This window comes from Sapajus apella, unplaced genomic scaffold (genome assembly GCF_009761245.1).
Source record: "Sapajus apella isolate SASKATOON/1434 unplaced genomic scaffold, GSC_monkey_1.0 scaffold43, whole genome shotgun sequence".
Lineage (NCBI taxonomy): Eukaryota > Metazoa > Chordata > Mammalia > Primates > Cebidae > Sapajus > Sapajus apella.
In genome coordinates this window covers 12,476,434-12,503,783 of record NW_022436983.1, presented here as the reverse complement: position 1 = coordinate 12,503,783, position 27,350 = coordinate 12,476,434, and the positions used below count along the sequence as shown (strand labels likewise).

Below are 27,350 nucleotides of genomic sequence, written 5' to 3'. Positions count from 1 at the left end.
CAACATGGTGAAACCCCGTCTCTACTAAAAATACAAAAAAATCAGCTGGGCATGGTGGCGCATGCCCAGCTGATTTTTTTGTATTTTTAGTAGAGACGGGGTTTCACCATGTTGACCAGGATGGTCTCGATCTCTTGACCTCGTGATCCACCCACCTCGGCCTCCCAAAGTACTGGGATTACAGGCGTGAGCCACCGCGCCCGGCCTAATTTTTGTCTTTTTAATAGAGATGGGGTTTCACCATGTTGACCAGGCTGCTCTCAAACTTCTGACCTCGTGATCTGCCTGCCTCAGCCTTGCAAAGTGCTGGGATTACAGGCGGGAGCCACCGGGCCCAGCCTCATTGTCTGTATTTCTATTAGCATTTTTGTCACAACTACTTAACAAGTCTCTAAGAAGTTCCAAACTTTCCCTAACCTTCCTGTCATCTACTGAGCCCTCCAACCTCTTCCAACCTTTGCCCATTTCCCAGTTCCAAAGCTGCTTCCAACCTGCATTTTCAGTTACTGTTATCGTAATGCTGCACTCCTCCATACCAATTTTTTGTGTTCGTCCATTTATGTTACTATAAAGGAATACCAGAGCCTGAGTAATTTATAAAGAAAGGAGATTTCTTTGGCTCACAGTTCTGCTGGCTGTACAAAAAGCATGACGCAATCTTGGTGGACTGGCAAAAAGGGAGCGGATGCGTCACATGGCAAGAGGGGGAGCAAGAGGGAGGGAGATGGTGCCAGGTTCTTTTAAACAACCAGGTCTCCTGTGAACTAAGAGAGGGAGAATTTATCATCATGAGGACAGCACCAAGCCATTCATGAGGGATCCACCCCAGTGACCCAAATATCTCCCACAAGGCCCACTTCCAACATTGGAGGTCACATTTCAACATGAGATTTGAAGGGGAGAAAACATCCAAGCCATATCAGTGTGGAACTTTTTTTTTTTTTTTTGAGACGACGTCTTGCTCTGTTGCCTAGTCTAGAGTGCAACGGCACAATCTTGGCTTACTCCAACTTCTGCCTTCCGGGTTCAAGAAATTCTCCTGCCTCAGTCTCTTGAGTAGCGGGGATTACAGGAACATGGTATCAAGCCTGGCTAATTTTTGTATTTGAGTAGAGACAGGGGTTTTATCATGTTGGCCAGGCTGGTCTCGAACTCCTGTACTCAGGTGATCCAACCGCCTCAGCCTCCCAGAGTGCTGGGATCACAGGAGTGAGCCACCACGCCGGCCCAGTGTGGAATGTTTCTACCACGCTCGATCTCAGCAGTGGCTTCCTCTTGTCAACTAAAGCTTCCTGTCTCTTCATCCATAACCTCCTCAGTGGTGGTTCTGGGCTTCTTTTTGTTGGGTATGGGGGCAAGGGCAGTGGGGTCCACATTTTCCTCACCTCTACTTCAAACAGGAGGCACTCAAGGCTGGAGAAGAAAAAGCCCAGGTTTGGTGGTTGCTGTGTGACTATTGCAGCAAAATCCCCGCAGCCCTGGGCAGGGCAGCAGGCAGCCCTTCAGGGAGCAGCCCCTGAAGGTGATGAAAGGGGCCCAACTTGGAAATGTAGATAACACCACTGATCCAAAAGCCTGACCCAAAAAGAGGTCCCGTTTGCTGACCAGAGGGAGACACCTGCAGACGAAATTTATTCTTTATGAAAAGAAATTACTCCCGCCGGGCGCGGTGGCTCATGCCTGTAATCCCAGTACTTTGGGAGGCCGAGGCGGGTGGATCACGAGGTCAAGAGATCGAGACCATCCTGGTCAACACGGTGAAACCCCGTCTCTACTAAAAATACAAAAAATTAGCTGGGCATGGTGGCGTGTGCCTGTAATCCCAGCTACTCAGGAGGCTGAGGCAGGAGAATTGCCTGAACCCAGGAGGCGGAGGTTGCGGTGAGCCGAGATAGCGCCATTGCACTCCAGCCTAGGTAACATGAGCGAAACTCCGTCTCAAAAAAAAAAAAAAAAAAAGAGAAATTACTCCCTCATTGTTTTTATCCATACAACATAGATACTCCCTGATGCAGGGTGGCCTGCATCAGGCCAGTTATCTTTGGACAAAAAAGCACACCCAAAATTGAGTTGCTTAATATGACAGAATCTCCCAAGTTGATGAGGAAATTCAGCACAATCTCTGTCCATCCAAATTCCAGCTGCTATTTTTTTTTGTTGTTGTTGTTCAGAGATGGAGTCTGTCTCCCAGGCTACACTACAGTGGGGGCATCTTCGCTCACTGCAGCATCCACCTCCCGGGTTCAAGTGGTTCTCCTGCCTCAGCCTTCTGAGTAGCTGGAATTACAGTCATGCGCTACCACATCTGGCTAATTTTTGCACTTTTTGTGGATGGGGTTTTGCCATGTTGGCCAGGTTGGTTTCAAACTCCTGACTTCAGATGATCCTCCCACCTCGGTCTCCCAGAATGCTGGGATTATAGGCCTGAGCCACCACGCCCAGTCAGCTTTTTTCTTCTTTTTAAGCACAGAAATTGACAAACTGGTTTAAAAATTCATAGGGAAATTCAGAGCACCCAGGATAGCCAAGGTGTGAGCCAGCGTGCCTGACCAAATCATACACTTTAAGTAGGTCAACTTTATAGTGTCTGAATTATGTCTCAATACAGTTGATTTTGAAAAACAAAACAGGCAGGGCATGGTGGCTCATGCCTGTAATCACAGAAATTTGGTAGGCCTAGGAGATTGCTTGAACCCAGGAGTTCAAGACCAGCCTGGGCGACGTGGTGAAATCCCATCTTGATGAAATACACAAAAATTTGCTGGGTGGTGGCAAACCTGCTGTTTGGTAGAACTCAGTGGGGAAGCTTCATCTGTTCCCCAGTATCCGAGATGTGATTTAGCAGCTGGAGGCAAGAGTTGCGTGGAGACATTCACTTATCAGCTGCTGTCATCAACCGGCACACATGTCACCTCTGCATGTGGCTTCCAAGGGAGAACATCCCAAGAAAACTAGGCAGAAGCTGTGTGGCCTTTTATGCCCAAGCCTCAGAAGTCTATAGCATCACTTGTGTCTTGGGAGGAGAGTCAAAGACACTATTGCAAAGTGCATGTGAGAGTATGGGGTGCTTATCTTAGGAAACAAACTTTTTTTTTTTTAGGTGACACTTTTGCTCTTGTTGCCCAGGCTGGAGTGCAATGGTGCAATCTTGGCTCACTGCAACCTCTGCCTCCTGGGTTCAAACGATTCTCTTGCCTCAGCCTCCTGAGTAGCTGGGATTACAGGCATGTGTCACCACACCCAGCTAATTTTTTGTATTTTTAGTAGAGACGGGGTTTCTCCATGTTGGTCAGGCTGGTCTTGAATTCCTGACCTCAGGTGATCTGCCTGCCTTGGCCTCCCAAAGTGCTGGGATTAACAGGTGAGAGCCACCGCGCTCGGTGGAAATAAACTCTTCACACTGGGAGCAACAGTCCTGAGTGGTCAAGTCGAGATGAGCCCCAGGAGCTGCTGAGACTTCTTGAGTATCCCCATCAGGGATGTACTCTCTGCCATCACATCCCATCTGTTAAAATCTTCTGGATACTATATCTCAAAATAGTTGATGGCCACTTGAATTCAGCCATTTCAAATATATTTTTCTCTTTTTTCCCACTCCACTTCCTCCCCTGGTCATTTCATATTGAAAGAGCTTCTCCAAGAGACAATTCCCAAACAGCACCTTGAGTATATACACAATTTGTGTTTGTTAATTTAAAAACAAATAAGTGAGGATGAACAAAAATACTTGAAGGAGCAGAGCTGGATCTGGAGAGCATCTCTCTCTCTTTTTTTTTTTTTTTGGAGACGGAGTGTTGCTCTGTCACCAGGCTGGAGTTCAGCTCTGTCACTAAGCTGGAGTGCAGTGGGGCAATCTCCGCTCACTGCAACCTCCGCCTCCTGCATTCAAGCAATTCTTCCGCCTCAGCCTCCCGAGTAGCTGGGACTACAGCTGCACGCCACCACACCTGGATAATTTTTTGTATTTTGGTAGAGACGGGGTTTCACCATGTTGCCCAGGCTAGTGTTGAACTCTTGAGCTCACGTAATCCACCTGCCTCGGCCTCTCAAAGTGCTGGGATTACAGGCATGAGCCTCCGCACCTGGGCACGTCTAATATAATCATCCTCAAACTAAGGAAACTGGTCTGTGCTGGTCTGTACTGTATAAAAGACTGGAGAAGGAGGTGGTAGAGATTTTGCACATGGGAATTCACAAGGAGGGGGGCTCCTGAAACTTCACACTGCAGAGAGGGCCACGAGTGGCCCCACTTGCTTCATTTCTGACCTGCTTGTTCCCAGCAACTGGGCTGATTGGCCTCGCCAGTGTCTCATATTTGGCCATTCTGAATACATTTCAGAAGCAACATGAAAGTAAGAGCACTAGGTTCCATAATGGCTTATGAACAAGTACATTTCTGCTGCATGGACTTTTTTTTTTTTTTTTTTTGAGACGGAGTTTCACTCTTGTTACCCAGGCTGGAGTGCAATGGCGTGATCTCGGCTCACCGCAACCTCCGCCTCCTGGGTCCCGGCAATTCTCCTGCCTCAGCCTCCTGAGTAGCTGGGATTACAGGCATGCGCCACCATGCCCAGCTAATTTTTGTATTTTTAGTAGAGACGGGGTTTCACCATGTTGACCAGGATGGTCTCGATCTCTTGACCTCGTGATCCACCCGCCTCGGCCTCCCAAAGTGCTGGGATTACAGGCTTGAGCCACCGCGCCCGGCTGCATGGACTTTTAATTTTTCTTTTTACTTTTGAGATGGAGTCTTGCCCTGCCAGCCAGGCTGGAGTACAGTGGTGCGATCTCAGCTCACTGCAACCTCTGCCTCCCAGGTTCAAGCAATTCTCCTGCCTCAGCCTCTGGGACTACAGGCATGTGCCACCATGCCTGGCTAATTTTTTTTTTTTTTAAGTAGAGACGGTTTCACCCTGTTAGTCAGGATGGTCTTGATCTCCTGACCTCGTGATCTACCTGCCTCGGCCTCCCAAAGTACTGAGATTACAGGCATGAGCCACCACACTCGGCCAGATTTTTAATTTAATAAGGCTATTTTTACCATGGCATTTGTAAGTGTATGTCCACTGCAGAAACAAATTTCTATCCTCAATGTTGAGCTTTATTCACTGAATTTGAAACAGCATTCAGAACAGTTAGATGATGCTGCTTCTTTTTTTTAGAGATGAGGGTTCACCATGTTAGCCAGGCTGGTCTCGAACTCCTGAGCTCAGGTGATCCACTCACCTTGGCTTCCCAAAGTGCTGGGATTACAGGCATGAGCCACTGCGCCCAGCCTAGACACTTCACCTCTGACAAAACAGTTCCAAAAGCTTTCCTCTGATTCCATGAATTGGATGGAAAGCAGTTTATATATGCAAACTGGGAGCCACCACACCCACTGTATGTTTTAAATTTTGAAAAATTTATCAAAGTGGTATGTGCCCGTGGTTAAAAGCTGACGCTTTCCAAGTCTCATTCCTCAGAGGCAACTTTTAGAAATTCTTGCGGCTTTCTTTTCCTCTAGCAGTTAACTGCTGCGTTATCTCTAAAGTATACACTTGGCTGGGAGCGGTGGCTCACGCTTATCATCCCAACACTTTGGGATACGTAGGTGGATCGCTTGAGCCCAGGAGTTTGAGACCGGCCTGGGCAAGACAGTGACACTGTCTTTTTTTCAAAAAAAAAAAATTAAAAAACTAGCCCTGCACGGTGTCCTGTGCCTGTAGTTCCAGTCTTGGGAGGCCAAGGCAGGAGGACTGCTTGAGCTCAGGAGTTTGGCCTGGGTATCAACGCGAGACCCTCATCTCCCCTTTAAAAAAAGCTACACCCTTTATCGCTATTCCTTAATGTATCAAATTTAGATGTTGTGGGCTGCTGGAAAGCTCCTAATCTTTCTAGATTTACAAAAGCCGCATCTGCAAGGTTAATTTTTGTGCACAATGTGATTTATTCCTTCTTTTTGTTTTCTCCCCCTGGAAGGCGGAAGCAAGCCAAACTACATGCAAGTGGGACCAGTCATAGTTTTGTGGAAATGGCCAAGGACTTAGGCAGTGGCATCCAATTTGGGTTCACCTTATGTGCAAGGCTGTGATTTAAATCCTTATGTGGAACTACCCCCAAGTGTTTCTGATAATCCTGGTCAGGTTGAGGAGCCACTGTCCTAAGCGGAGGTTTGTCAAGCTTTTCACACTGTAGGGCCCAGGATACAGCCCTGGAGACTCAAGGCCTGATGGGCTTCATCCCATCTGTTCCTCACAGCATGCAAAGCTGGCCAGGCCCCTTAGCACCTTTCTACTTGGCATGTGGCTCATGGGGCTGGCATGGGGCATTTCCTTTCCTCACGAAGCAGGTGAGGCAGATGGCTCAGCTAAGGCCACAGAGCCAGAACTGGAGATCAGGACTCGTGTCCCCTAGGGTACACAGTTGTGCTGTTGTAGGCGCTCAGGGGACCCAAGGTGGTGGGGTGTTTGACACCTGGTGAAAAGGTTAAATGCTAGGGTTTTTTGAAATGGAGTCTCACTCTGTCCTCCAGGATGGTGTGCAGGAGCTCCATCACCACTCCCTGCAGCCTCGACCTCCCAGACTCAAGTAATCTTCCTGTGCCAGCCTCCAATGCAGCTGGGACTAGGGGTTCTCATCCCTCTTTTGCCTCCTAAAGTGCTGGGACTACAGGTGTGGCCATGATAGCTGGCCAAATGCAAGGATTCCTGCCCACTGCCTCCCCTCTACCCATCCAAGAACATGGATGAGGGGCCCAGGAGCCTGCATATATTCTGATGCTCAGATACGTAAGATGTCTACTTAGAAGCCATTAGCCCCTCAGTGCTTCAGGGACCTGGGTGTGGGCAACCACCCTGGGATGACCCCAAGTACTGACCTCTGTGCCATTCCCTCTCCCCACCCAGCTTCTGGAAGGAGCACCACCAGGATGTGTATAGCACCAGTGCCCCAGCATGACCTTGGCTGCCTTGCAATGGAAGGAATGCTCACAAGCTGCAGGTAACCCAGCTGTCTCTAGATGCTCAGATGCTTCTCTCAAATTTTGCGGGGGTGTGGGGAACGGGGAAGCTGCGAGGGCTATGCAGTCATTTGGTCATTTCTGAGATAGGTCCTTTTCTTCCTATGAAAGCTCTGCACGGCCCAGTTCTTTCGGGTGATAAACCTGTTCTTAGATTACTTAAGTGGCCAGGTCACCAACACGTTATTGCAATGGCCCTGTTAAGTATGATCACCTCAGTTTTACATGAGGAAACTGGCTCAGAGCAATTTCACTTGACTAGGGTCCCACAGCTTACGTGTGGTAGGGAATGAATGTGGGTTTGACTGAAACTAACTTTTTTCTTTTTGGGGGGACAGAGTCTTCCTCTGTCATCCAGGCTGGAGTGCAGCAGCTTGATCATAGTTCACTGTGACCTTGACTTCCAGGGTTCAGACAATCCTCCGCCTCAGTCTCCTGTGTAGCTGGGACCACAGGCATACACCACCATGTGACTAATTTTTCTATTTTTTGTAGAGATGGGGTTTCTTACTATGTTGCCTGGGCTGGTCTTGAGTCCTTGGGCTCAAGCAATCCTCCTACCTTAGTATCCCAAATTGCTGGGATTACAGGTGTGAGCCACTGCCTGAAACCTGTGGTTTTAATCATTAGCCTTTACTGGGTCCCAGACTGCCCCCCCTGGAGACAGAGTCCAACCCCATGTGTAGTGGCGGGGCTTCCCTCTGCCTGCTGTCCCTAACCCCCTTCTCCAGCTTGGGTATTATATGGCTATGGCTCCCCTTTAAATGAGTACCTATTAAGTGCCAGGCCTGGAGGCAAAGTACTTCACACAATTTCTAATTCAGACAAGCAGCCTGAAAAGTAAAGGAGGTTTGAAGTTGAAGGGCTGGATCACTGACCCGGGTTTACCCAGCTGTTGAGCAGAAGTCAGCAGCTCTGAAGTCAGCTGTCTGCAGCTGAGACAGAGTGGAGACAGGGCTTCAGAGCCCAATGGCCACGGCTGTTTGCAGGCAGTAATACAAGGCATACATAAATAACCAGAGCCCAAACAGCGGCGGGGCCATGGCTGGGAGGGGCATGTTGAGTCACTGTGCAGCGGAAGTGTGTTGAAGTCTAGCTGTCTCCCTTGCAGGGTGTCCATGGGGACGTGCTCATCCTGGCTGGAGCAGCTGGAGAAATTGGCAGCAGCAGAGGAAGGACATCTGGAGTCAGCTGTCATGGAGGTGGTTGATCAAGCCTGGCACCTGAACGTCCCACTACTTCCTCTAGGCCTGGCTAGACCTGGCTCAGGTGCGGAGCGCACCACCTGCCACCTTTCATCTTCTCCCCCTGGTAAGTTGTGGCCTTCAGTGGTTTTAGGCTGCTTTCCCCTCAGCTCAGTTTGCAGACTGTCCGCTACACTCCCGCGGTCCTCCCAGCCACCCTCCCGAGGCGAGAAGGCTGGGCCTGAGCTCTCCCTCAGCATTTCCTGCTAAGGCTGGCACTTCACCTGGCCCAGGCTGGGTGACCCTGGTGAATTCGTTTCCTCTTCCGCCGGAAGTCCACTTCTTGCTGTCCTTCCCAAGGGCTTGGTGAGAAGCAGGCAGGAGTATGAAGTCTTCAAAGAGCAGAGGCAGTGAGAGGTTGTCGGCACAACGCCCTTGTGAAGGTCGCCCCCCCACACCCTGGGATGCGGCCTGACCTCTCAACAGCGGGGCTGGAGGTAGCTCTCTTCCATGCATGGCAGAGAAGAGGGCCGCCGTAACCCTGAAGCCGATTTGCTCTCATTCAAAACCGCTTTCATGAAATACAAACAGAACAATATGGGCTAGGTGCGGTGGCTCACACCTGTAATCCCAGCACTTTGGGAGGCCAAGGTGGGCAGATCGCTTGAGCTCAGGAGTTGGAGACCAGCCTGGGCAATATGGCAAAACTCCATCCCTATTTAAAATTTAAAAACAGAGGGGAAAAACCAAAACCAAAACCAAATAGAACAAGGTGGACAAAACCTACCATTAGGTCACCAAGAATAAAACCTCCCAGGATGCCATGGAACTTTAGACACTGGCTCTCAACTCCCGCTGTTGACTCCACTCTTGTCTCAGCTCAAGCCTATCTTCCTGGCATCTGCCAGATCTGCAGCCCTGGTGTGGAGGGCTGGGAGGACACCTAAATTTCCTCAGCAAATCCTTCTGCCAAGGGGTACCCAGGGCTGAAGAGGAGAAGCTCCAGCTCTGGCATGGAGCTGTGTTATCCACAGCAGTCCCGAGGCAGCCAGTGGGGGAAGCTGGCTGACAGGGCAAACCACGGCAATCCAAGCAGAGCAAGTGCGACGGCCGCCCAGGCTGGAGTGCAGGGTCATGATCACGGCTCACCGAGCCTCAAACATCCAGGCTTACGCAATTCTCCCACCTCATTCTCCAGAGTAGCGGGGATCACAGGCGTGTGCCACCACGCCTAGCTAATTTTTTCATTTTTTTGTAGAGACGGGATCTTGCTGAATTGCCCAGGCTGGTTTCAAACTCCTGGGCTCACCAAAGGCCTCTTTCCTAAGAAAGATCCCCCTTGTCTCCAGGGAGACATCCTACAAAGTTTTATTCTTTACAGGACCTCAGTGCCCATTATGTACCCTGTGCACAGCCAAACAAAAAGCTGCTCTCTCTAGAGGGGTGGCAGCAGTCCTGCATGGTCCAGTGAGACCCCGAAGGCTCCAGGAGACCTTCGGTCCTGAGTCTCTTTCAGTCACTGTCTTCTGACTCTGAGTCTTCTGCGGACTCAGATGCGCTTTCTGGCAAGTCATCTCCCATCTGCTGGAACCTTCCCGACTGTGAGTCCCACATGTATTTAATGGTCACCTTGAATTCAGCCATCTCATACCCAAAAAGCTTCTGCAAGAGACAAAGGAAACAAAGCATCAGGAGGAATGAAGGTATTCAGAAGTGCAGGGGGGCGTTCTCCGCAGGCAGAGGAAAGGCAGCGGCCCCTCCTGCCAGGGCCCTCAGGGGCCACACTCACCAGGACGCGTGCCTGCTCCGGGGTCAGCACGTCACCCTCCTTGCACACCTCGTAGTCTGACAGCAGGGTCACCACACCTGCAGGAGGGGGGTCCCCAGTTACCTCTGGCCCAGGGGTCTGCAGAGCCCTCTCTGTGCTGCCAAGTTGGGAGAATTCCAACTGGCCACCCGCCTTCCCCGCAGCTCTAACACACACTGGGCAGTGGCTGCCTCTGTGAGGTCCCTTGATTCGCTGCAGCCTCGACCTCCTGGGCTTGAGTGATCCTCTTGCCTCAGCCTCCCATATAGCTAGGACCACAGGCACACACCACCATGGCTAAGTTTTTGATTCTCTTTTTTTTTTTTTTAAACAGGTGCCAGGCCCCTGATGTCCCTCAAGGGCTGCATTCTGGCTCTAAGTTACTGTCTGCTTTCACCCCAACTGCGAGGCGGGCACTCTTAGCTCCATTTTCACATGAGAAAATGGAGGCTTGTAGAAATAACCTGCTCAGCTAGAAAGGGAAGAGCTTGCAGGCCTGTGCTCTTGGACTCTGGGCTGTGACCTTTTGGCTCCAGGGCTGTCCATACCTCTCTTGAGGGTGGTGGGCAGGCCCAGCTGCCTGAGCTGCGGCTCCATAGAGTGGGGGAACTGCTCCAGGGGCCCCGAGTCCAAGCTCACAGTGAAAGTTGCTTTGTTACCAGCTCGGGCATAGTCCATTTCTGTGTATTTCATGAACCATCTAAGGGAAAAGAGAAGTGGTAAGAGGATACTCCTGGCCACACCACCAGCCCACGTGTCAGGTTCCCCAAGTGTCCTGTGGTCCTGGGCCTTCTCCCATCATAGAAGCCAGCCAGCCAGCCCAGCGCACCATGCTGGAGAGGGCAGAGAGGGCTGTGGTCCCAGGCCACAAGCTCAGTGACGGGCTTCCAGGAGTGGTTCCAACTGGATGCCCCCCACACGGAAGGAAGTCCCCGCATCATTCCTTCCCTGAAATCCCCTCTCACCCTCCTCTTCCCCTCCATTCCTCAGGAGTACTTACTCATTCACCTCCTCCTTTGTGCGGTTGGTGAACAGGAGACCCACTTCGCCCCTCAGCTTTTTGCTGACCTACAAATCGACAGTGAGGCCGGCGGGGTCACATTAGAGTAGTGCTTCTCTTCTAGACACGTTTTTGGCCACCAGGGGACATTTGGTAACATCTAAAGATGTTTCTGATTGTCACAGCGGGAAGGAGTGGGAGGCAGGAAGTGTGCTATTCCCTGGTCTGGTGGTGAAGGGAGAGCTTTAAGCCAGGACCTGCTCGCTGAGCCATGGAGCTGCCAAGGGCTGGGGAGGCTGTCACGTGGGAGTAGCGGGAGAGAAGGCGGCCTTGCCTCAGCCCCTTCCTGTGAGGATTGGCGACTTACCTGGTGCAGGTTGTCCTTGTACTCATCAGATGGGCTCCGACCCAAGGCCACCATCATCACCTTGTTTTTGCCAAAGAACATCCTACCACAGGAGAAAGAGCGTTCTGTGAAGGAAGTACCCTGCCCTCTCCATCCCTCAGCTACCTGCAAAGCTGCTCTAGTCCCCAGTGAGCTCAGGCCCAGGCTGAGCCAGTGGCACCCACTCCTCCATGCTGCCTGGCCACACAATCTCCCGCTCAGGGTCCCTTTCATTATGCCCCCACCCACAAACCCCTGACATGGCAACAGTCTGTGTCTCAGCCCATCATGAGCATTTTGTACCGGTTCCCAGTCTGGATGTATGAAGGAGGCATGTTAACAGGTGAAGCACAGCTGGTGTGGCAAGAGACCACCACCAGGGCCACCTGCCCCAGGACAGAAACTCGCCACGTGGTTCCTGCATCCTACTCCGGGGTCGCTGTGTTCCAGTGCATGTACTGACATTCTAAAATTCATGTGATACTCCTAAACCGTCCAGACTCCAGGATTAAAGGGCCACTTTTCCTGAAAGGACCACCTCTCAAACATCTCTTGAGTAACTGCCAAGTCCTGCCTCCTAAAGGTTCAGTCCAAGACCTGCTTTTTTTTTTTTTTTTTTGAGATGGAGTCTCATGCTGTCTCGCAGGCTGGAGTGCAATGGTGCAGCTCACTGCAATCTCTGCCTCATGGGTTCAAGTGATTCTTCTGCCTCAGCCTCCCGAGTATTGGGATTACAGGCGTTCACCACCACACCAGGCTAATTTTTGTATTTTTAGTAGAGAAGGGGTTTTGCCATGTTGGCCAGGCTGGTCTCGATCTCCTGAGCTCAGGTGATCCGCCTGCCTCAGCCCCCTAAAGTGCTGGGATTACAGGCGTGAGCTACTGCGCCCGGCCCAAGACCAGCTTTAACAGTGAAAAAGCAGTGCCCTTCAGTAGCAGGTAGCACTTTGTCCTTACCAAAGTGTCAGCAGCATGACCCAGGCACCTAAAGGGTCAGAAGTTGCTCCTGTGCTTTGACTGAGAGCAGGCTGGTGTCCCCACTCAGAAGGGCCTTTCTCCCCCTGCCCGCTCACCGGCTGTGCTTCCAGGCGTTCCGGATGTCCTTCAGCTTGCTATTCCTCATGTTGGCCACAGAGAAGATGAAAAGGTACTTGTAGGTGTCCACACATTTCCGAAGCTGTGGGACAATTCACAACGCTCTGAGTTCAAGCAGCAGAATACGATGGGCACTACTCTGACCGCAGATGGGAATGAATCTGCTCTGGGCCCCAGATAACTATGGAAACTGGAAGAACTGGAGGCCTCTCATTTGGTTGTCTCCCACCTCCGTTACTGAAATTAGGATCGCCAACTACAGGGGAGGCTGAGCCATGGATCTACACCCCACAGCCTTTCCCAGGTCTCTGACTTATCTAAGACCAACAGTGGAACTGACGATCAGCTGTTACCCACACCAGCAAGGCTCCTGCCACATGCAGCCTCAGTGTTACAAGGGGAGGCAGCTAATCGGTACTGCTCTGCACGCAGTGCTGGCCAAAACCACCATGAGGTGGCCTCCAGGAGTGGAGCCTGCAGGAGGAGACAGTCTTCACCTAGCCTGCAGCCCAGGTTGGCAGGTCAGACGCACTACAGACAATGGGTTGGTGCGGTCTCCTACCCGCAGCAATTTTTTTTTTTTTTTTAAAGACAGGGCCTCACTCTGTTGCCCAGGCTGCGTACCACCAAGTCCAGCTAGTTTTTCTCTCTTTTCTTTTTGTAGAGATGAGGTTTTGCCATGTTGCCCAGGCTGGTCTTGAACTCCTTGACTCAAGCTATCTGATCACTTGGCCTCCCAAAGTGCTGGGATTACAGGTGTGAGCCACTGTGGCTGGCCTCCTCCTGTTTTTTTTTGACATTGGGCAGGCCAACAAACCTCTTTAAGCTTCAGTGACCCCAAATGCAAAACAGCAACATCATCACCTAGTACCTACATCACAGGGATGTTACAAGGATGGAGTGAACAATACATCTGAAACACTTAGTGCAGGACGGGGCACAGAGTAAGAACTAATCAAAGCTGTAAACCATCACTATGGAAGTTTTTGCTGGTGCTGCTGCTGGAGGAAAAAGGGCTGGATTAGCAGCTTGGAGAATCCCCCCCTCCCCCACTAGTATGCTCTCCTGGCCAACAGTCCTATACCTACCCTTATAAACCAAACAATTTCAAGCTCTGGAAAAAGAACCACCTCTTACCTCTTCTATCAGGTTTTGTTTCAATTCCAAGCCTTTCTTGGCAGTTTTGGTTAAGGAGACTAATGAAAACAAGGAGAGAGATGATGAGAGACAAATCTAGATGCACTGGAGACTTCAGCTGGATGCAGCCATGCAGAAAAAGGCAGCAAGGCCTTCACGGCCATTATTTCTGGCACACACAGCCACCATTCCAGGGCCCACGGAATGCCTACTCATTAGCATTTTTGGGCCTGACGATCCCTGGATATAAATCTGGCTATTTAGACAAACTCGGCCTTTCTTAACTCCTCAGGCTGACCCAAATAACTTGGTTGCAGTGTGAGGGCTGGAGGTTGTTCCTGCTGCTGGGAGTGCTCTGGGTGGCAGACCTCACCTGCCGGTTGAGGCAGGCCTCTTTCTGTTTTTTTTTGGCTTTTTTTTTTTTTTTTGAGATGGGGTCTCACTCTGTCACCCAGGCTGGAGTGCAGTGGCATAATTTCGGCTCACTGCAGCCTTGACCTCCTGGGCTCAGGCAATCCTCCCACACAGTTAGGACTACAGACACACACCATCATGGTCTGCTAATTTTGTCTGGGACCACAGAAATCCACCACCATACCCAAGTGATTTTTCTATTTTTTGCAGAGATGAATTCTGCCATGTGGTCTGGGTTGGTCTCGAACTCTTGGGCTCAAGAGATCTGCCTACTTCAGCCTCCCAAACTGTTGGAATCATAGGTGTGAGCCACTGCACCCAGCCCCTTTCTGCTCTCAACCATGATGCAGAGTCCACTCTCGCTGTCCTCTGTGGTGAAACAGCGAGTCTGGGGCTCAACCTCCTGTTACATATCTGCGCTCCAATTTTGCAGTGTAGACTTACAGATGCAGCAACACCTCTCTGGGGAGGAACATGTTACCTCTACTGTAAAAATGGCTGGGACCCAATTTACCTTCTATCCAGAAAGTTTGGCATTTGCCAGACCTGACCCAGGCCCTCTGCACAGAATCAAATTGTTCCAGAATCACTTAAAAGAACTCCAACTGCAAAGCCCAGGGTGCCCTCACAAAGGGGCCTCGGCCTCTCTTCTTTAGCCCGCCTGGCACTCAGCCCCTCTTAACAAGGCACCACACGGACAAGGACAATCATACCGGCAAGGAGGGCAAAAGAAATATAGCTGGCCACTTCCCATCATTTCCACTGTTATACCTTGGATCCAAGCCAGCATCGCCCTCTCTTGGATTAATATGGGCCTCACTGCTTCCATCCCTGCCCTCTGACCTGTCTTCCCCAGCTAGTCTCACCAAGGCAACCAGAGTGACCCTTTACAAGTAAAGGTAAATCACATGAATCTTCTGCTTGAACTCTAGGGAGGAAAGCCAATGCCTTACCAAGGCTGAGGAAGTCCTGCCCTCTTTGCTTAACCCTCTTTCCCAACTCTGTTTGGCTCCTTCTGTCCAACCCCACTGGCCTCTTGTCCCAAACATGTCAAATCTGCTCCCACTTCAGAGCCTCTTCACTTCACGTTCCCTCTACTTGGAACAGCATTCTCCCAGGTATTTCCACCGGTGCGCAATTCCGCAGGTTGCTCACTTCCTTTCTTCGATTTTCTGCTCATTTGTCACCTCATCAGTGAGACCTTTCCTGACCATATTATACAAAACATCACCGTCTCTTCACCCCGTGTTTACTCAATCTGATTTTTAGCATTCTGTGGAATGTGTTTCCCCTAAAACATTAAGGTTGATGAGAAATAGGCCTTTCTTGTGTAACTGCTGTATCCTCCAATGCCTAGAAAATTACAGATCCCTAAATATTTTTGAATATGCTGGGGAGCGGATTGGAGAGATGCCACCACAGCAAAGGTGGCCAAAGATGGTCTCTTAAGAGGTGCTCAAGTCGGGTGTAGTGGCTCACGCCTGTACTCCCAGCACTTTGGGAGGCTGAGGCAGGAGGGTCGTTTGAGCCCAGGAGTTCCAGACCAGCCTTGGCAACACACTGAGAGTCATCTCTACAAAAACAAAAAAAAAACCTGGTTTGAGACCAGCCTGGCCAATATGGTTAAACCCCATCTTTACTAAAAATACGAAAAATTAGCTGGGAGTGGTGGGGTGCGCCTGCAGTCTCAGCTACTTGGGGGGCTGAGGTGGGAGGATCACTTAAGCCCAGGAGGCCGAGGCTGCAGGGACTTATTTTATCTATCTATCTATGTATCTATCTGTCTATCTATCTATTTAATTTGTTATCTATTTATTTATGAGAGGGAGTCTCGCTCTGTCGTGCCCAGGCTGGAATGCAGTGGTGTGATCTTGGCTTATTGCAACCTCCGCCTCCCGGGTTCAAGCGATTCTCCCGCCTCAGTCTCCCAAGTTGCTGGGATTACAGGCACCCGCCACTACGCCCAGCTAATTTTTTGTATTTTTAGTAAAGATGGGATTTCACCATATTGACCAGGCGGGTCTCGAACTCCCGACCTCAGATGATCCACCCGCCTCGCCTACCAAAGTGCTGGGATTACAGGCATAAGCCACCGTGCCCGGCCTGCAGTGACTTATGATCGCACCACCGCACTCCAGCCTGGGCAACAGAGTGAGATCCTGTCTCAGAGAGGTCCTGTTAGCTGACAACTAAGAAGAACAAGCCATACGAAGAGGTAAGCCTGCCAGGCAGAAACAACCGCAGATAACGCCAGAGCGCGAACAAGCCTGTGCTGGAAGAAGGGAAAGGGGAAAGGCAGCCAGGATGGCGGGAACGCAGGAAGTTGAGAAAGGGCCGAGGTTGGGAAAAGTGGGCCGAAACGAGTGGGGGGTGCTCAGGGGTTGTCTCCCGGCCCAGTCGGCCTTGCAAGAGCACTTGAAACTAGGCAAAAGAGTCTCGGCTCCCTGGACACGACCAGGCGTCAGCTCCCTCTGGCGGTTCTACAGCCCCGAAGCCCCCATTCCAGCTCGCAGCGAGGCAGCAGAACACCTCGAGGATATTCCTGGCGTCCTATCTGCGTCTCCGCCTCCCCAAAGCCCCCACCGCAGGCTGGGCAACCAGCCCGCGGAGTTGCCCAAAGAGTCCCAACGGTCCCTTCGCCCACCTTTCTTGTCGCGCTTGGATTTGGGCATCGCGTTGAATCCACGTGCGGCGGAAGACGGTGCACCCTGTTAAGACCCCGGCGGCGCGGGGGCCTCTGGGACGGCCCTCGGGGGGCTGCCCCTCGCGTGTGCCTGACCCAATATGCGCTGCAGCCCGCCTCTCACTGCCGAGGCGTCGCCTGCGCTTTCTCTTGCGCCTGTAGGGCGACTTCCTGCGTACCCAGGCGGCCCCCGAACCCCGAGCGTCCCACCGAGGACCTCGTACAAGGTCCCAGCTCTTTGGTCCCGCGGAGGTGGAGCCGCGGCGCGGTGCATGCCGGGACGGCGGCGGGCGGTGCCTACGCTCGCATCATGGCGGCGGAGTGGGCTTCTTATTCCTGGCTTTGGGCTGCCCTGCTGATTTCTGTGGCCGCGGTCTACGAAGATCAAGTGGGCAAATTTGATTGGTGCGTACGTGTGGAATATATTCAGAGATAAGTGGCTGTTTCCTCAGTACCTGTCTCCTACCTGCTAAAGGTAGGGGGATTGTCATGTAGCAGGATTGGCTACATAATTTGCAGGACCAGTGCAAGATGAAAACGTGGCTCCTTGTTCAAAAGTTATTAAGGATTTAACGTCGTCGGGAGCAGAGCTTTAAACCAAGTATTAGAGTTCCTTCTAAGTTGATCCTTGTGTGTAAGCCGGCCCTGCCATCCGGTCATGTTTGGGGTGCTTGCTGGCCAGAGGTCACTGATCCCGTCCTCCCTCGTCAGGTTCCATTTCTTTGACTGTCAAGCTTCTGGTCTACCAGGTTTCAGAGGTCCCCAAGCCGTCAGTGAACTTTAATTCCTACTCGAATTGGTGTCTTGTAGTATGTGAACAGGGCTTTCGTCTTAAAAGTCCTAAACTGAGTCCTTTTCCCCCTCTTCTCAATCTAGTCTGGCCCTGGGCTCAGAGCAGAATTGCTGAAAACACTAAGCAGCTAGAAGATGCCATTCATTCATTCATTCATTCACCCACCCACGTCCTCCTCAGGGCCCTGGAGTCGCTTGCTTTTGTTTGAATTTTGCCAGTTAAGAGTTGTGTGATTTTGGGGAAAGTGACTTAACCACTCTGTGCCTTGGTGTCTTTGTAGAATGGGTTTAGTAACAGTCCATTATCTCCTACAGTACTTGTGAGAATGCGTGAGACAACCCAATTACTTAGCACAGTGCCTGGCTCATTGAATGTCACTAAATGTTACCTGTTGTTATTGCTGTTTACACTTCATTCTTCAGGGCCCAGCTCAGATTTCTCCTCCTCTGAAGTATTTTCTGTCTTGGAAAAGTTGATGTCGAGTACCTGTTATGCCAGACAAATAGAACATAAGTCACATTTTAAATGTCATATGTGTATATTACACATATATAGCAGGTGATATGTGTATCTAATTTTGCAGAATACTAGATATATGCAGTTTTCTTTCTTTTCCTTTCATGAACGAATGAATGAATGGCATTTCCTAGCCGCTTAGTGTGTTGGGTAACTCTGCTCTGAGCCCAGGGCCAGGCTAGGCTGATGAGAGGGGGCAAAGGACTCAGGTTTTTTTTTTTTTTTTGAGACATGGTCTCATTCTGTAACCCAGGCTGGAGTGTAGTACAGTCACAGCTCACTGCAGCTCCAACCTCCCGGGTTCAAGTGACCCTCCCACCTCAGCCTCCTCAGTAGCTGGGACTACTGGTGCACACCTCTCTAGTTTCTTTGTATTTTTTTGTAGAGACTGGGTTTTGCTATGTTGACCAGGCTGGTCTTGAACACCTGGGCTCAAGCGACCCACCTGCCTTGGTCTCCCAAAGTGCTGGGATTACAGGTGTGAGCCACTGCACCTGGTCTACAGTTTTCAGATTGAAAAATAAATAGAAGAATTATAGGTATGCATCTCTTAATGATGGGAATACATTCTGAGAAATGCACTTTTGTGCAAACATTGTAGCGTGTACTTACGTAAACCTAGACGGTTTAGCCTGCTACGTACCTAGGCTATATGGTATATCCTGTTGTTCCTAGGCTACAAACCTGTACAGCGTGTTACTGTACCAAAAACTGTAGGCAGCTGTAACACAATAGTAAATACTTGTGTATCTAAACATAGAAAAGGCACAGTAAAAATAGGGTGTGAAAGATAAAAACTGGTACACCTGTATAGGGCACTTACCATGAACATATGTTGCAGGACTAGGAATTGTTCTGGGGTTAGTCAGTGCGTGAGTGGCGAGTAAATGTAAAGACTTAGGACATTACTGTACAACTACTGTGGACTTCATAAACACTGTACATTTAGACTATACTAAATTTATAAGATATTTTTCTTCAATAATTAACCTCAGCTTAATGCAGCTTTTTAACTTTACATTTTATTTTTTTAAATTTTTGACTTGTAATAATACTTCGTGTAAAACACAAACCCTTTACAGCTGTACAAAAATATATTTTTAAAATTTGTTTTTGACATGGGATCTTGCAGTGTTCCCCATGCTGATCTTGAACTCCTGGGCTCAAGCAAGCCTCCCACCTCAGCCTCCCTAGCAGCTGGGGTTACAGGCACATGCTATCATGCCTGAGTTAATAATATTTTCCTTATATCCATATTCTGTGAGCTTTTTCCTACAATACTAAAAAAAATTTTTTTCAGTCTTAAACTATTTTGTTAAAGACCAAGACAGGCCGGGCGTAGTGGCTCACATCTGTAATCTCAGCATTTTAGGAGGCTGAGGGGGGTGGATGGCTTGAGCCCAGGAGTTCAAACCAGCTTGGGCAATATGGCAAAACCCCATCTCTACAAAACATACAAAAATTAGCTGGGCATGGTGGTGGGTGCCTATGGTCCCAGCTACTCAGGAGGCTGACTGAGGTGGGAGGATCACCTCAGCCTCCTGAGTAGCTGGGACTATAGTTTTTTGAGACCACCTCAAAAAACAAACAAAAAAACTAAGACACAAACACATTAGCCTAGGCATAAACAGGGTCAGGATCATCAATATCACTGTCTTTCACCTCCGCATACTGTCCTACTGGCAGGTCTTCAGGAGCAGTACCACTCGTGGAGCTGTCTTCTCCTGTGATAACAGTACCTGTTTCTGGAATACCTCTTTTTTTTTTTTGAGATGGAGTCTTACTCTGTCACTCAGCCTGGAGTGCAGTGGCGCTTTCTCAGCTCTCTGCAACCTCTGCCTCCTGGGTTCAAGCTCTTCTTGTGTCTCAGCCTCCCAAGTAGCTGGGACTAGAGGCGCACACCACTGAGCCTGGCTAATTTTTGTATTTTTAGTAGAAATGGGGTTTTACCATGTTGGACAGGCTGGTCTCAAACTCCTGACCTCAGGTGATCGCCTGCTTCAGCCTCCCAAAGTTCTGGGATTACAGGCATGAGCCACCACGGCCAGCTTGGAATGCCTCTTGAAGCACCTGCTTGAGATTATTTTACAGTTAATCTTTTTTTTTTTTTTTTTTTTTTTGAGACGCAGTCTTGCTCTGTCACCCAGGCTGGAGGGCAGTGGCACGATCTTGGCTCATTGCAGCTTCCACCTCGTGGGTTCAAGCAGTTCTTCTGCCTCAGCCTCCCAAGTGGCTAGGACTACAGGCATGTGCCACCATGCCCAACTAATTGTTAAATTATTAGTAGAGACAGGGTTTCACCATATTGGTCAGGCTGGTCTCGAACTCCCGACCTCGTGATCCACCTGGCTTGGCCTCCCAAAGTGCTGGGATTACAGGTGTGAGCCACCGTGCCCAGCCAATTTTTTTTTTTTTTTTTAAATAAGTAGGAGGAGTACTGTAATGATAAGTGAATACATAAATCAGTAACATAGTCATTTATTATCATTGTCAAGTATTATGTAGTATATATAATTGAATATGCTGTACTTTTACACAGCTGAAGTACAGTGGGTTTTTATACCACCATCGCCACAAACATGATTAATGCATTGAACTACAATGTTATGGCAGCTACAGTGTCACTAGGCGATAGGAATTTTCAGCTTCATTGTAATCTTGTGGGACCATTGCTGTATATGCTGTATATCCAATCAATCATTGACTGAAACATTGATTGGTAGTACATGACTCTTTACTAAAATGTTTAAAAGTATATGTACAAAGCCAGGGACAGAGGCATGTACCTGAAATCCCAGGTACTTGGGAGGCTGAGATGGGAGTATTACTTGAAGACAGTGAGATCCCAGCTCAAAAAATAAAAAGTATGTCTATATCGGTGATTGTATTAGTTTGCTCAGGCTGCTGTAATGAAATACCACAGACTAGGTGGCTTAAACAATATAAATTTATATTCTCACAATCCTGGAGGCTGGAAATTTAAATTCAGGGCATTGGGAGGCTTTGTTTCCTCTGAGGCCCCACTCATTGGCTTGCAGAAGCTGCCTTCTTGCTGTGTCTTTACATGGCCTTTGCTGTGCTTACATATCCCCAGTGTCTCTTCCTCTATTGGATTAGGGCCCCACCCTTTTGACTCTATTAAAACGTAATTACATTTTTAAAGGCCTTATCTTCAAATACCGTAACATTGGGGGTTAGGGTTTCAACATAGGAGTTTTTGATGATACAATTCAATCCAGAAGAGTGATATTTTAGATTAAAAAATTTTTATTTATTTATTTATTTATTTTTTGAGACAGAGTTTTGCTCTGTCACCCACACTGGAGTGCAGTGGCATGATCTTGGCTCACTGTAACCTCTGCCTTCAGGATTTAAACGATTTTCCTACCCCAGGCTGCCAAGTAGCTGGGATTATAGGTGCCCACCACCATGCCCCACCACGCCCAGCTAATTTTTGTATTTTTAGTAGAGATGGGGTTTCACCACGTTGGCCAGGCTGGTCTCAAACTCTGGACCTCAAGTGATCCACCTGCCTCAGCCTTCCAAAGTGCTGGGATTACAGGTGTGAGCCACCTCGCCTGGGGGAGATTTATAAATTTTTATAGGTATTGCCCCCACCCACCCATTTTTCTGTAATAAGGAGGCATTACTTTTATATCCAGATAAAACAACAGTATTTTATTTACTTATTTATTTGAGACAGAGTCTCACACTGTCTCCCAGGCTGGAGTTTAGTGGCATGTTCTTGGATCACTGCAGCCTCCGTCTCCTGGGTTCAAGCAATTCTTTTGCCTCAGCCTTCCAAGTAGCTGGGATTATAGGCACGTGGCACCATGTCTGGCTAATTTTTGCATTTTTGATCGAGATGGGTTCTTACCATCTTGGCCAACTGGTCTCGAACTCCTGACTTTAAATGATCCATCTGCCTCGGCCTCCCAAAGTGCTGGGATTACAGGTGTGAGCCACTGTGCCTGGCCTATTTATTTTTTGAGACAGATTCTTGCTGTGTCGCCCAGGCTGGAGTGCAATGGTGTGATTTTTGCTTACTGCAGCCTCGAACTCCTGGGCTCAAGCAATCCTCCTACCTCAACCTCCCAAGCAGCTGAGACTGCAGGTGCTTACCACCATTCTTGGCTTTTTTTGTCTTTTTTTTGGTAGACTGGAGTTTGCTGTGTTTCCCAGTCGGGTCTCAAGCTCCTGGGTGCAAACAATCCTCTCACCTTGGCCTCCCAAAGTATTGAGATTATGGGTGTGAGCCACTGTGCTAGCCAAAACAACAGTATGGAGTAATAATAATATTTGCTCTATGTACTTTTAGGGTTGTTTACTAGATACACTGGGAGTAAAGTATGTGAAAATACAGGTAGAAACAAACAAATGTCATATAAGTCTTTGTCTTTACCGGCACCTTAACTTCTTTTTTTCCCTCCCAAACTAAACCAACAGCCTAAGGATGAAAGATTCCATGTATATGTCATGTGTGTTTCATGTACTAGAGATCACAGTACTTCTTTTTTTTTTTTTTGTGGCGATGGAGTCTCACTCTGTTGCCCAGGCTGGAGTGCAATGGCATGATCTCGGCTCACTGCAACCTCTGCCTCCCAGGTTCAAGCAACTCTTTTGCCTCCACCTCCTGAGTAGCTGGGATTATAGGCGTGTGCCGCCATGCCTGGCTAATTTTTCTGTATTTTTAGTAGAGATGGGATTTCTCTACTAAATGTTGGCCAGGCTGGTCTGGAACTCCTGACCTCAAGTGATCCACGCACTTCGGCCTTTCAGAGTGCTGTGATTATAGGCATGAGCCACCACACCTGGCCGGGAGCACAGTATTTCTCTCTTTTTTTTTTTTTTTTTTTTGAGATGGATTCTTGCTCAGTTGCCCAGGCTGGAGTGTAGTAGCGTAATTTCTGCTCATTGCAGTCTCTGCACCCCAGGTTCCAGTGATTCTCCTGCCTCAGCCTCCTGGGTAGCTGGGAATTACAGGCGTATACCACCATGCCGAGCTAATTTTTGGATTTTTAGTAAGACAGGGTTTTACCATGTTGGCTGGGCTGGTCTCAAACTCCTGATCTCAGGTGATCTGCCCACTTCAGCCTCCCAAGTGCTGGGATTGCAGGCGTGAGCCACCGTGCCCTGCCCCACAGTACTTCTTAACAGCATGGGGCAAGCACCTCCTCTGTCCTTGGTAGCCTACTGTGTGAGGCAAATCGTTTTCTCCTACTGCTTAGGTAAGAGTGTTGAAAGTAGTGGGATACAGCCCAAGGAAAGTAAGAGCGGGTCCAAATGGGTCCTGAATATAGTTGGGGTAGAATGAGTTGAGAGAGAGCAAAGGCCTGTCCCCGTCTGTGGCCTGTCATTGGAACTTTTGCAGACTTTTCCTCCAGCAGTCAGCGACAGTAGAAGGGAATGCAGGACTGTGTGCCCATGAAAGCAGGGTTTGTGTCTCTCCTTCATTTGTAGGCTGAGTGCCTAGTCCCACTGTCAGTGAACATGGAGAGGACTGTAGAAATTTAGGTCAGGTGGCCTTTGGGGTGTCACTTATCTGAAGGTAAATATGTGCTTCCATTTAGAAGGAAGACTTAGTATGTCTCATCTGTTAGGAGGTAATTCTCTTCTCTTGCTCTCTTTGCATCTGACTACATTGAATGGAAATCTTGCTTTTGGTCAGAACTCTTCACTAATAAGCACTTCTTATATGTCCTAAAATAAGTGTGATGGTGATAGCCCTGTGATATGCTTTTTCCCAGCGCATTTTGTGGAATGGTGATTTTAGCTCCTTACGTTCTCTTGTTCTCTTTTCCTCAGGAGGCAGCAGTATGTTGGGAAGCTCAAGTTTGCCTCCTTGGAATTTTCTCCTGGATCCAAGAAGTTGGTTGTAGCCACAGAGAAGAATGTGATTGCAGCATTAAATTCCCGAACTGGGGAGATTTGTGAGTGAACTGGGATCCATGAAGACTGGCTGCCTCAGGGATGGAAGGTCCATTGCTAACTCTGCCTGGCTGACTCCTGAATAAGGGACGTGTTGGCCAAAAGATGCCTCTCTTGGTGGATTCTGATACTTTTTTTTTTTTCAGTCTTACCATCTTGGAATATTTGTATATTCCTATAACTGACCTTTGCAGTTTGTTCCCTCAGCCTGAATCCTGAGTGCCCTTAAGTAAGATATTCCTGCAGGCCCAGGTGGGATGATCACTTGAGCTCAGGAGTTCGAGACCAGCTTGGGGAACATAGTGAGTCCCCATGCCTAAAATTGAAAACTAGTCAGGCTTGGTGGCATGTTCCTAGAGTCCCAGCTACTTGGGAGACTGAGGTGGAGGATCGCTTCAGCCCATCAGGTTGAGGCTGCAGTGAGCTGTGATCACGCCAGTTCACTCCTGCCTGGGAAACAGAGCAAGACCTTGTCTCAAAAAAAGATACTGCTGCAAAAAACACATTATTCTACTTTGCAGTAAACTCTCAAACACCCTCACTTGATTACCTATACTGGGTGGATGTTTTTAGGCACTAAAATAATGGAAATAGAATTTATGATCACTGTTTTTCTTGTGAATTGGAGGGATTTTAGTAATCTTGTTGTTTGTTGATATGTTTGATGGGGTGTTAGTGGGGCTTGGATAGTAGCGACTCCTCTTACCCACTTCTTCCCTCATTACCCTGTGAGTGGGACTGGATCACTACCAATTAGCTCTACTCCTTCCCTCCCTTGAAATAAAATTGGACATTGCTGTGCAAATGAAGAGCTCTTCATTTACCTCTCAGTCTTCTGGGCCACCCCCTTCAGTTCATAGTAACGTCTGACTTTTATTTCTCTCAGTGTGGCGCCATGTTGACAAGGGCACGGCAGAAGGGGCTGTGGATGCCATGCTCCTGCACGGACAGGGTAAGCAGAGTCCTCCCGTGTCTCCGCTGTGTGGCCGGCTCCTGTCCCTTTCCTTGGCTCCTTCGTCTGTACAGGGTGTGGTAGGGAAAGGAGGAGGGGTACTTCTGACAGGGAAGGACAGGTACCTGTTTACCGTCTATTTGCATGCAGAAATCAGAGGTGAGGCCACTGCTCACAGTGGGACCCTAGGAGGCAACAGAGCAAGTGGGAAATGACTTCACCATGATCTTTTCTTTTCCAGATGCGATCACTGTGTCCAATGGAGGCCGAATCATGCGTTCCTGGGAGACTAACATCGGGGGCCTGAACTGGGAGATAACCTTGGACAGTGGCAGGTAGGGGAGGAAACTGGATTTTATCTTGACTGAGTTAAAGGCTTTGCTGGGACACAGATCTGCATAGATGGCAACTCTGAGCCTTTTGGCTTTTTCCCAGGGACCACTGAAGAGCCAGAACATGGAATGCCCATTGTGGGTATGGTTGCTCAGCCAACACGTGTTGGGCACCTGTTAGATGCAGAGCTGTGTGCGGGGTGCAGTAGTTTGTGCTTGTGCTTGAATGCTCCAATTTTTTTTTTTTTTTTTTTTTTTTTTTTTTTTTTTTTGAGACGGAGTTTCGCTCTTGTTACCCAGGCTGGAGTGCAATGGCGCAATCTCGGCTCACCGCAACCTCCGCCTCCTGGGTTCAGGCAATTCTCCTGCCTCAGCCTCCTGAGTAGCTGGGATTACAGGCACGTGCCACCATGCCCAGCTAATTTTTTGTAGTTTTAGTAGAGACGGGGTTTCACCATGTTGACCAGGATGGTCTCGATCTCTTGACCTCGTGATCCACCCGCCTCGGCCTCCCAAAGTGCTGGGATTACAGGCGTGAGCCACCGCGCCCGGCCTGAGTGCTCCAATTTTACCGTGATGTGTGAGTTTTGCAATGTTCTAGATATAAACATAATATAAAACTTCCAGTGTTTTAATTTTGTTTAAAGAACAGCTTGACTTACTGTTACATCTTTGCTAAAGTTGTTTATTTTTATTTATGTATTTTGACACAGTTTCACTCTGTTGCCCAGGCTGGAGTGCAGTGACTCGATCTTGGCTCACTGCAACCTCCGCCTGCCAGGTTCAAGCAATTCTCATGCCTCAGCCTCCTGAGTAGCTGGAATTACAGGCATGTGGACCACACCTGGCTGATTTTTGTATTATTAGTGGAGACAGGGTTTCATCATGTTGGCCAGGCTGGTCTCAAAATCCTGACCTCAAGTGATCTTCCCACCTTGGCTGCCCAAAGTGTTGGGATTACAGGTGTGAGCCACTGTTCCTGGCCCTTAAAGTTGTTTAAATGATAGGGTCATTTGTATTAGCTTATACATCTTCTGATGGTAATTCATTTGGTAAACACGTGGTGAGCCCCCAGGTGGTGGGAACACACGGGACTGTGAGACAGTTTCTGTCATCGAGGATTCCGCTGTCCATTGGGAGGCATGCAGGTAGCACAGTAATGACAGCACTGTCTGACGTGTATGTGGCAGAGGGTAGGTCCAGTTGTGGTGAAGTCCCGGGGAAGGAGGGAACAGCCCTTAGGAGATGTAGGTGGTTTCAGGGAAGCAAGCAGTGTGGCCAAATAGTTGCAAGTGCAGAAGCTAACGAGAGAGAGCCAGGATTAGGATCCAGCTATGTTTGATCCTGAAGCCTGTTTTCTTACCCACCAAGCAACAGTGGGTACTGTTCTGGACTGTCTCTCCTAGCCTGAGGCTCTGCAGGTGTGGGCACCTCTCAAGCTGTGTCTGTGCTCAGTTTCCAGGCACTTGGGCTGGTTGGCCTGCAGGAGTCTGTGAGGTACGTCGCAGTCCTGAAGAAGACTACGCTTGCCCTCCATCACCTCTCCAGTGGGCACCTGAAGTGGGTGGAACATCTCCCAGAAAGGTAAGACCGCCTGCTCACAGGCAACAGCTACCTCGCCCTACTCTGTACGAGCTCCTCTTTCTCTTTGAGGGCCCCGAAGCATTTTCTTTCTTTTCTTTTTTTTTTTAACTTTTATTTTATTATTTTTTATTTTATTTTATTTTTGTTCTTTTTGTTTTTCTTTTTTCTTCACGTTTGCTTTATCCAGGCCTCTCTCTTGTTGGTATTGCGTAGAGTGTGTTGCATTCACACGATCTTGAAGGCCGTGAGTATGGGTGATAGGCTGTGATACTCATAGGCTGGGAGTGCGGGTGAAACTCCAGAGTATGTCTGGCGTTTGCTTTGCACTGAGAATACTCTCAAACTGGGGCACTGGTGCAAGCCATGCTACGGGAGCCATTCACTCGCTCATGGTCATGCTACTTTGCACGTTTTGACTTCTAGTTCAAGTTAGACAGAGCCTTTCATTCATATTAAGAGTTAGAACAACTCAAGAAGAGCCTAGGGTAGGCTGAGTGGGGTTTGAAATGGTTTCTCGAGGTCCTGCTGGTAGAAAGCATT

At 49.1% G+C, this 27,350-nt stretch overlaps 2 protein-coding genes across 7 annotated transcripts in view; one reads left to right on the top strand and one right to left on the bottom strand.

Annotated features, from left to right (window-relative positions):
• Positions 1 to 9,530: 9,530 nt before the first annotated feature.
• Positions 9,531 to 16,986, bottom strand: MRTO4 (MRT4 homolog, ribosome maturation factor). 2 transcript variants are annotated; one of them, XM_032300625.1, is made up of 8 exons: positions 16,667 to 16,986; positions 13,609 to 13,667; positions 12,450 to 12,553; positions 11,359 to 11,440; positions 10,992 to 11,059; positions 10,540 to 10,691; positions 9,974 to 10,050; positions 9,531 to 9,846 (listed from the first exon to the last, which is right to left on the bottom strand). In XM_032300625.1, exons 1-8 carry the CDS (start codon positions 16,692 to 16,694, stop codon positions 9,697 to 9,699), a joined length of 720 nt encoding a protein of 239 aa, XP_032156516.1. In that variant the 5' UTR covers positions 16,695 to 16,986; the 3' UTR covers positions 9,531 to 9,696. The 2 variants fall into 2 exon arrangements, with proteins under 2 accessions (XP_032156516.1, XP_032156517.1); XM_032300626.1 differs by lacking the exon at positions 13,609 to 13,667 and having other exon boundaries at positions 9,546 to 9,846; positions 16,667 to 16,791.
• EMC1 (ER membrane protein complex subunit 1) overlaps positions 16,972 to 27,350 on the top strand; it is a 34,518-nt gene continuing 24,139 nt past the window's right edge. For all 5 annotated transcript variants that reach the window (XM_032300621.1, XM_032300620.1, XM_032300618.1 and 2 more), the window contains exons 1-5: positions 16,972 to 17,110; positions 23,820 to 23,944; positions 24,829 to 24,894; positions 25,136 to 25,229; positions 26,682 to 26,810. In XM_032300621.1, the coding sequence (XP_032156512.1) occupies positions 17,016 to 17,110; positions 23,820 to 23,944; positions 24,829 to 24,894; positions 25,136 to 25,229; positions 26,682 to 26,810 (509 nt within the window). In that variant the 5' untranslated portion in view covers positions 16,972 to 17,015. The remainder of the gene's footprint in view (positions 17,111 to 23,819; positions 23,945 to 24,828; positions 24,895 to 25,135; positions 25,230 to 26,681; positions 26,811 to 27,350) is intronic.

Bases quoted from the DNA above. Each gene is read 5' to 3' on its own strand.
- MRTO4 (XM_032300625.1), bottom strand. From the start codon at position 16,694: ATGCCCAAATCCAAGCGCGACAAGAAAG. The intron at 11,060-11,358 runs GTAAGTCGCCAA...GTCGATTTGTAG, and splicing joins ACAAGGACAACCTGCACCAG to GTCAGCAAAAAGCTGAGGGG. The intron at 10,692-10,991 runs GTAAGTACTCCT...CTTTTCCCTTAG, and splicing joins ACAAAGGAGGAGGTGAATGA to ATGGTTCATGAAATACACAG.